The sequence below is a fragment of the Conger conger genome, chromosome 10, assembly GCF_963514075.1.
Source record: "Conger conger chromosome 10, fConCon1.1, whole genome shotgun sequence".
NCBI lineage: Eukaryota > Metazoa > Chordata > Actinopteri > Anguilliformes > Congridae > Conger > Conger conger.
Genome location: NC_083769.1, coordinates 3,664,678 through 3,675,000, shown reverse-complemented (window position 1 = coordinate 3,675,000; position 10,323 = coordinate 3,664,678). Strand labels below are relative to the sequence as shown.

Here is a 10,323-nt window from a genome sequence, read left to right as displayed (position 1 = left end):
CCACTAAATAGCTTTGATTTAACAGTAATGGGACAAATACTGTCCCCTCCAAAAAGTATTGGAACAGCAAAACCAATTCCTTTGTTTTTGCAGTAGATTTGGGGTTGAGATGAAAAGATAAACACAAAAGATTTCAGAATTTCACCTGTTTTCTCAGATGATGAATGATATTCCTAAGGCAGTGTTGTGGACATAGTATTGCAGTGTTTTTGAGATGATGATGATGATGAATGTTATCTGTAAGGCAGGGTTTTTGAGATGATGATGAATGGTATGCATGGTAATGGTATATGGTATGTATTGAGATGATGATGATGATGATGATGATGAATGGTATGCATGGTAATGGTATATGGTATGTATTGAGATGATGATGATGATGATGATGATGAATGGTATGCATGGTAATGGTATATGGTATGTATTGAGATGATGATGATGATGATGATGATGAATGGTATGCATGGTAATGGTATATGGTATGTATTGAGATGATGATGATGATGATGATGAATGGTATGCATGGTAATGGTATATGGTATGTATTGAGATGATGATGATGATGATGATGATGAATGGTATGCATGGTAATGGTATATGGTATGTATTGAGATGATGATGATGATGATGATGCTGATGATGATGAATAGTATGCATGGTAATGGTATATGGTATGTATTGAGATGATGATGATGATGATGATGCTGATGATGATGAATAGTATGCATGGTAATGGTATATGGTATGTATTGAGATGATGATGAATGGTATGCATGGTAATGGTATATGGTATGTATTGAGATGATGATGATGATGATGATGAATGGTATGCATGGTAATGGTATATGGTATGTATTGAGATGATGATGATGATGATGATGAATGGTATGCATGGTAATGGTATATGGTATGTATTGAGATGATGATGATGATGATGATGATGAATGGTATGCATGGTAATGGTATATGGTATGTATTGAGATGATGATGATGATGATGATGAATGGTATGCATGGTAATGGTATATGGTATGTATTGAGATGATGATGATGATGATGATGAATGGTATGCATGGTAATGGTATATGGTATGTATTGAGATGATGATGATGATGATGAATGGTATGCATGGTAATGGTATATGGTATGTATTGAGATGATGATGATGATGATGAATGGTATGCATGGTAATGGTATATGGTATGTATTGAGATGATGATGATGATGCATGGTCTCTGCAGGCAGCTGTTCTGTGATTTCGGGGACATGGTCGTGTACGACACCAACGGCGAGCAGCCCCTCAGTACGATGGTCTCCATGGTGACCAAGGTTGGTAGTCTTTTTCTTTCTGACCCCATCTGCACATAGAGCAACACACAGTAGGCTGTTCAGACCAGTGATGGCACTCCTGTCTGTCAGGACACTGTCGTCTGTTCAGACCAGTGATGGCACTCCTGTCAGGACACTGTCGTCTGTTCAGAACAGTGATGGCACTCCTGTCAGGACCCTGTCGTCTGTTCAGAACAGTGATGGCACTCCTGTCTGTCAGGACCCTGTCGTCTGTTCAGAACAGTGATGGCACTCCTGTCTGTCAGGACCCTGTCGTCTGTTCAGAACAGTGATGGCACTCCTGTCTGTCAGGACCCTGTCGTCTGTTCAGAACAGTGATGGCACTCCTGTCTGTCAGGACCCTGTCGTCTGTTCAGAACAGTGATGGCACTCCTGTCTGTCAGGACCCTGTCGTCTGTTCAGAACAGTGATGGCACTCCTGTCTGTCAGGACCCTGTCGTCTGTTCAGAACAGTGATGGCACTCCTGTCTGTCAGGACACTGTCGTCTGTGGCTTTCACGACCGCAGCGTTTATGCTCTTTAGTCACTGGCGTGGTGGGTCTGTGTCATGTGACTCAGGACAGCGCGGGCGTGGTGACGTGCCTGGACGAGGCTCGGCACGGGTTCGAGAGCGGAGACCATGTGACTTTCAGCGAGGTCCAGGGCATGACCGAGCTCAACGGCTGCAAGCCCAAAGAGATCAAAGTTCTTGGTGAGAGTCGAGTTTGACACCTGCGCGTACACACCACACGTTTACCTGCGCGTACACACCACACGTTCACCTGCGCGCACACACCACACGTTCACCTGCGCGTACACACCACACGTTCACCTGCGCGCACACACCACACGTTCACCTGCGCGTACACACGCACACACGTTCACCTGCGCGTACACCACACGTTCACCTGCGCGTACACACCACACGTTCACCTGCGCGTACACACCACACGTTCACCTGCGCGTACACACCACACGTTCACCTGCGCGTACACACCACACGTTCACCTGCGCGTACACACCACACGTTCACCTGCGCGTACACACCACACGTTCACCTGCGCGTACACACGCACACACGTTCACCTGCGCGTACACGCCACACGTTCACCTGCGCGTACACACCACACGTTCACCTGCGCGTACACACCACACGTTCACCTGCGCGTACACACCACACGTTCACCTGCGCGTACACACCACACGTTCACCTGCGCGTACACGCCACACGTTCACCTGCGCGTACACGCCACACGTTCACCTGCGCGTACACGCCACACGTTCACCTGCGCGTACACACCACACGTTCACCTGCGCGTACACACCACACGTTCACCTGCGCGTACACACGCACACACGTTCACCTGCGCGTACACGCCACACGTTCACCTGCGCGTACACACCACACGTTCACCTGCGCGTACACACGCACACACGTTCACCTGCGCGTACACGCCACACGTTCACCTGCGCGTACACACGCACACACGTTCACCTGCGCGTACACACGCACACGTTCACCTGCGCGTACACGCCACACGTTCACCTGCGCGTACACGCCACACGTTCACCTGCGCGTACACGCCACACGCACGTGTTCACCTGCGCGTACACGCCACACGCACGTGTTCACCTGCGCGTACACGCCACACGCACGTGTTCACCTGCGCGTACACGCCACACGTTCACCTGCGCGTACACACGCACACGTTCACCTGCGCGTACACGCCACACGCACGTGTTCACCTGCGCGTACACGCCACACGCACGTGTTCACCTGCGCGTACACGCCACACGCACGTGTTCACCTGCGCGTACACGCCACACGCACGTGTTCACCTGCGCGTACACGCCACACGTTCACCTGCGCGTACACGCCACACGTTCACCTGCGCGTACACGCCACACGTTCACCTGCGCGTACACGCCACACGTTCACCTGCGCGTACACGCCACACGTTCACCTGCGCGTACACGCCACACGTTCACCTGCGCGTACACGCCACACGTTCACCTGCGCGTACACGCCACACGTTCACCTGCGTGTACACACCACACGTTCACCTGCGCGTACACACCACACGTTCACCTGCGCGTACACACCACACGTTCACCTGCGCGTACACACGCACACACGTTCACCTGCGCGTACACGCCACACGTTCACCTGCGCGTACACGCCACACGTTCACCTGCGCGTACACACGCACACACGTTCACCTGCGCGTACACACGCACACGTTCACCTGCGCGTACACGCCACACGCACGTGTTCACCTGCGCGTACACGCCACACGCCACACGTTCACCTGCGCGTACACGCCACACGTTCACCTGCGCGTACACGCCACACGTTCACCTGCGCGTACACGCCACACGTTCACCTGCGCGTACACGCCACACGCACGTGTTCACCTGCGCGTACACGCCACACGCACGTGTTCACCTGCGCGTACACGCCACACGTTCACCTGCGCGTACACGCCACACGTTCACCTGCGCGTACACACGCACACGTTCACCTGCGCGTACACACGCACACGTTCACCTGCGCGTACACACCACACGTTCACCTGCGCGTACACACCACACGTTCACCTGCGCGTACACACCACACGTTCACCTGCGCGTACACACGCACACGTTCACCTGCGCGTACACGCCACACGTTCACCTGCGCGTACACGCCACACGTTCACCTGCGCGTACACACCACACGTTCACCTGCGCGTACACACGCACACACGTTCACCTGCGCGTACACACCACACGTTCACCTGCGCGTACACACCACACGTTCACCTGCGCGTACACGCCACACGTTCACCTGCGCGTACACGCCACACGTTCACCTGCGCGTACACGCCACACGTTCACCTGCGCGTACACGCCACACGTTCACCTGCGCGTACACGCCACACGTTCACCTGCGCGTACACGCCACACGTTCACCTGCGCGTACACGCCACACGTTCACCTGCGCGTACACGCCACACGTTCACCTGCGCGTACACGCCACACGCACGTGTTCACCTGCGCGTACACACGCACGTGTTCACCTGCGCGTACACACGCACACACGTTCACCTGCGCGTACACACGCACACACGTTCACCTGCGCGTACACACCACACGTTCACCTGCGCGTACACACCACACGTTCACCTGCGCGTACACACGCACACGTTCACCTGCGCGTACACGCCACACGTTCACCTGCGCGTACACGCCACACGTTCACCTGCGCGTACACACCACACGTTCACCTGCGCGTACACACCACACGTTCACCTGCGCGTACACACGCACACACGTTCACCTGCGCGTACACGCCACACGTTCACCTGCGCGTACAGACCACACGTTCACCTGCGCGTACGCACCACACGTTCACCTGCGCGTACACACCACACGTTCACCTGCGCGTACACACCACACGTTCACCTGCGCGTACACACCACACGTTCACCTGCGCGTACACACCACACGTTCACCTGCGCGTACACACCACACGTTCACCTGCGCGTACACACGCACACGTTCACCTGCGCGTACACACCACACGTTCACCTGCGCGTACACACCACACGTTCACCTGCGCGTACACGCCACACGTTCACCTGCGCGTACACACGCCACACGTTCACCTGCGCGTACACGCCACACGCACGTGTTCACCTGCGCGTACACACGCACACGTTCACCTGCGCGTACACACGCACACACGTTCACCTGCGCGTACACACGCACACGTTCACCTGCGCGTACACGCCACACGCACGTGTTCACCTGCGCGTACACGCCACACGCACGTGTTCACCTGCGCGTACACGCCACACTCACGTGTTCACCTGCGCGTACACGCCACACGCACGTGTTCACCTGCGCGTACACGCCACACGTTCACCTGCGCGTACACGCCACACGTTCACCTGCGCGTACACGCCACACGTTCACCTGCGCGTACACGCCACACGCACGTGTTCACCTGCGCGTACACGCCACACGCACGTGTTCACCTGCGCGTACACGCCACACGTTCACCTGCGCGTACACGCCACACGTTCACCTGCGCGTACACGCCACACGTTCACCTGCGCGTACACGCCACACGTTCACCTGCGCGTACACGCCACACGTTCACCTGCGCGTACACGCCACATGTTCACCTGCGCGTACACGCCACACGTTCACCTGCGCGTACACACCACACGTTCACCTGCGCGTACACACCACACGTTCACCTGCGCGTACACACGCACACACGTTCACCTGCGCGTACACACGCACACACGTTCACCTGCGCGTACACGCCACACGTTCACCTGCGCGTACACGCCACACGTTCACCTGCGCGTACACGCCACACGTTCACCTGCGCGTACACGCCACACGTTCACCTGCGCGTACACACGCACACACGTTCACCTGCGCGTACACACGCACACACGTTCACCTGCGCGTACACACCACACGTTCACCTGCGCGTACACGCCACACGCACGTGTTCACCTGCGCGTACACGCCACACGCACGTGTTCACCTGCGCGTACACGCCACACGTTCACCTGCGCGTACACACCACACGTTCACCTGCGCGTACACGCCACACGCACGTGTTCACCTGCGCGTACACGCCACACGCACGTGTTCACCTGCGCGTACACGCCACACGTTCACCTGCGCGTACACGCCACACGTTCACCTGCGCGTACACACGCACACGTTCACCTGCGCGTACACACCACACGTTCACCTGCGCGTACACACCACACGTTCACCTGCGCGTACACACGCACACGTTCACCTGCGCGTACACGCCACACGTTCACCTGCGCGTACACGCCACACGTTCACCTGCGCGTACACGCCACACGTTCACCTGCGCGTACACACCACGTGTTCACCTGCGCGTACACGCCACACGTTCACCTGCGCGTACACGCCACACGTTCACCTGCGCGTACACACGCACACGTTCACCTGCGCGTACACGCCACACGTTCACCTGCGCGTACACACGCACACGTTCACCTGCGCGTACACACCACACGTTCACCTGCGCGTACACACCACACGTTCACCTGCGCGTACACACCACACGTTCACCTGCGCGTACACACCACACGTTCACCTGCGCGTACACACCACACGTTCACCTGCGCGTACACACCACACGTTCACCTGCGCGTACACACCACACGTTCACCTGCGCGTACACACCACACGTTCACCTGCGCGTACACGCCACACGTTCACCTGCGCGTACACGCCACACGTTCACCTGCGCGTACACGCCACACGTTCACCTGCGCGTACACGCCACACGTTCACCTGCGCGTACACGCCACACGCACGTGTTCACCTGCGCGTACACACGCACGTGTTCACCTGCGCGTACACACGCACACGTTCACCTGCGCGTACACGCCACACGCACGTGTTCACCTGCGCGTACACGCCACACGCACGTGTTCACCTGCGCTTACACACGCACCCGCACGTGTTCACCTGCGCGTACACAACGCACACGCACACGAGGATTCTGTCCATGGGCTGAATTCCTGTTCCTCATGTTATTGCTTTTCTTGATTGTCGTTCATTTGCTTTCTATCGACGGATTACTCAAAACCCATTGGACTGCAGAAATGGTTCATAAAACTGGCTTCACCGCGCCCTGATCAGACCTCGGTCAAATACGTCTTTGTTTTTGATTCAGATCATTTTCAACACTTTACTGAGTTTGTCTGGTGTATTGGAAGCTATGGAATAACCCACTTTCTGGTCCTCAAGAGCAATCGAGCTGGCCAACTCGGCAAGAGCAATCGCACCAAAACCTATCCAACTGTTTGAATCCAAAACTGTTATGTATTTGCCGCAGGTCTGGTCCTGATGCACATTTCCTGTTCCTGAGAGTGTTCCTATCCTGTGTTGCAGGTCCCTACACGTTCAGTATCGGCGACACCAGCGACCTCTCGCAGTATGTGAGAGGAGGCATCGTCTCTCAGGTCAAGACGCCCAAGGACATGAGCTTTGTGAGTGCAGAGTACTTTAAACGCATTACCCACAGACCGCGGCTTGCGGTCCTGGCTCCGGAAGGCTCCGGACTCAGCTGGCTAGCTGACACGGTTCCCTTGTGTCCTGGAAAACCTATACTTGTTTTTTCCAGTTATGGAAATGCCATGTAAATGTGAATATAGCCTACATGTCTTGGAAAACTATTTGTTGTCCTGGAAAATATTTTTAGTATAATGTTAAGGTTTTAGTATAAGCTGCCCCCGTCTGTTATCCCAATCTACCCCGTCCACCCCACCTGGGTGGTGGCTGCTTTCTCTCCCTCTATCACTCGCATGAAATGAAATGTCTTGAAAACAGCGGGAACCCCAGTTGAATTCACTTCGTAGCCACAATAATTGGTCCCTTTAGAGACTGCTAATCAGCTGCAAGGTCATGCCCCTTCCATTCGATCATTCAATGATGCGATGTGTTTTGGTCAATCACATGGAAGCTGCAAGGCCAGTCGATATCGGTGTTGGTGTTTTTTTTGTTTTGTTTTTTTTCTCCCCCCTGGAAGACTCCTTTAGTTTTGGCTGTTTATAGTACTGCCGCATCAGTTATAATTGAAAACTAAACGACCAAAAGGGCAATATAGTGGCGATTATTCTTATTGCACTCAATTGTATACTGCCCAGCCCCTCTCCATCACTGTTAAGTCAGGAAAAAGTAAAGATTTAATTCTTGCTCTCATGCTTGGTAGAAATCCTTGTCAGACTCCATGTCCGCCCCTGAGTTTGTGATGACGGACTTCGCCAAGTTTGAGCGGCCAGGCCAGCTGCACGTGGGGTTCCAGGCCCTGCACGCCTTCCAGAAGAAACACAGCCGTCTCCCTAAGCCCTGGAGCCAGGTAACCCCACAACGCGCCCTACAGCACGTGCAGATACACGCACAAACACGTACACACCCCCGCCCTGGAGCACGCACAAACACACGAGTGAGAGAGTGAGAGAGTGAGAGAGTGAGAGAGTGAGAGAGTGAGAGAGTGAGAGAGTGAGAGAGTGAGAGTGACTAGATGAACGGGTGTGTCTGATTTTCCGTGCGTGACTGTGGTTCTTCCAGGTGGATGCTGATGAGCTGCTGAGTCTGGCTAACGCAGTAAATGCGGAGCAGTCAGACGGAGCCAAACTGGAGCAGCTGGATGAGGGGTTGCTGAGGAAACTGGCGTACCTGGCGGCAGGTGACCTCGCGCCCGTCAACGCCTTCATTGGGGGGCTGGCTGCACAGGAGGTGATGAAGGTAAAGTTCGCCCTTCAGAACTAAACTAACCGAGACCATTCCCCGCATCTCTCTGTACTAACCTAGTCCATTCCCCACATCTCACTGTAATAACCTAGTCCATTCTCCGCATCTCTCTGTACTAACCTAGTCCATTCCCCACATCTCACTGCACTAACCTAGTCCATTCCCCACATCTCACTGCACTAACCTAGTCCATTCCCCACATCTCACTGCACTAACCTAGTCCAGTGCAAACTCTGGAGCAGTTCCTTTGCAGTGAGAAAGCAATCGACTCAACGAAACAAAAAAAAAGAATCCGCTGTGCAAAACTGTACGCGCGATGGGACACTTCAACATTGAATCGTGGGGCAGCATGTTCTGTTTGTAGCATTAGCACTAGGTAGCTGGAAACAGTGAGAAAGACAACATCCTACGGTGGTGTCTGGAAGCAGCCCGTTGTTTTGTCAAAGGCAACAAGTTGTTTCCAAGATGTAGTTTCTACTTCGTGTTCAAACTGAATATTTTGCTCATATACGGAACACTTAACACACGCGTAACTGTACTGACCTAGTCCCGTCCCACTGTTCTCTGTGCTAACCTAGTCCAGTCCCACTGTTCTCTGTACTGACCTAGTCCAGTCCCACTGTTCTCTGTGATAACCTAGTCCAGTCCCACTGTTCTCTGTACTGACCTAGTCCAGTCCCACTGTTCTCTGTACTGACCTAGTCCAGTCCCACTGTTCTCTGTGATAACCTAGTCCAGTCCCACTGTTCTCTGTACTGACCTAGTCCAGTCCCACTGTTCTCTGTACTGACCTAGTCCAGTCCCACTGTTCTCTGTACTGACCTAGTCCAGTCCCACTGTTCTCTGTGCTGACCTAGTCCAGTCCCACTGTTCTCTGTGCTAACCTAGTCCACTCCCACTGTTCTCTGTACTGACCTAGTCTAGTCCCCACACTTCACTACTCATTTAGTCCACCTCAAACTACACTGTGCTAGCATGTTATAGTTCACACGTCGCTGTGTGAACTTAGGCCTGCCTCCACCCCTCTCTTTACTAAACTGTGCTGTTATGATGTGGTTGAGTGTTGATTGTGCCCCACTCTGCCCCCTGCAGGCCTGTACAGGGAAGTTCATGCCGATGGTGCAGTGGCTGTATTTCGATGCTCTGGAGTGTCTGCCGGAGGCTGAGGGAGCCGTGCTGTCAGAGGAGGAGTGCGCCCCGGTGAGGTCACATCGCGCACGAGCACGATCCGCCCGTCAACTCACCCTGAACAGAGATTTACATTAACATGCAGTTCTTCACTCCAACGTTGGGGATAATTGTTTAAATTGGATTGGATGTTATAGACATAACATAGTCTACATTACATACTATACATTTCATAGTATAGTTGAATCCATTGGCGGGGTGGTGGAGGGATACAAAAATATGGGGTGGGGGGAGGAAAGTTGAATCCATTAACTGCCCCGTGACATTTTATTTGGATTCATGCATGAAGTCGTCCTGATGGGTGATTTACGGTTGGTTTACGATTTGATTAAGTTCCAAGCCTTTCCAAATACTTGCAAGTGTGTTGCATCTTAGACAATTGATTAAACTTTGGATTTGGCACCCCCCCTTACAATTGGCATCCCCGGAATGCCTTTGTATAACCTGCATAAAATATACAGTTGATGGACCAACAACTGCCAAAGTTGTACACTAATCCAAGCTCATT

The 10,323-nt window shown here is 53.6% G+C and overlaps 1 protein-coding gene across 3 annotated transcripts in view; it reads left to right on the top strand.

Annotated features, from left to right (window-relative positions):
* The window catches only part of LOC133138470 (ubiquitin-like modifier-activating enzyme 1), a 38,949-nt gene that overhangs the window by 13,131 nt on the left and 15,495 nt on the right, over nucleotides 1-10,323 (top strand). For all 3 annotated transcript variants that reach the window (XM_061257254.1, XM_061257255.1, XM_061257253.1), the window contains exons 7-12: nucleotides 1,241-1,328; nucleotides 1,908-2,040; nucleotides 7,266-7,363; nucleotides 8,086-8,232; nucleotides 8,445-8,621; nucleotides 9,720-9,827. In XM_061257254.1, the coding sequence (XP_061113238.1) occupies nucleotides 1,241-1,328; nucleotides 1,908-2,040; nucleotides 7,266-7,363; nucleotides 8,086-8,232; nucleotides 8,445-8,621; nucleotides 9,720-9,827 (751 nt within the window). The remainder of the gene's footprint in view (nucleotides 1-1,240; nucleotides 1,329-1,907; nucleotides 2,041-7,265; nucleotides 7,364-8,085; nucleotides 8,233-8,444; nucleotides 8,622-9,719; nucleotides 9,828-10,323) is intronic.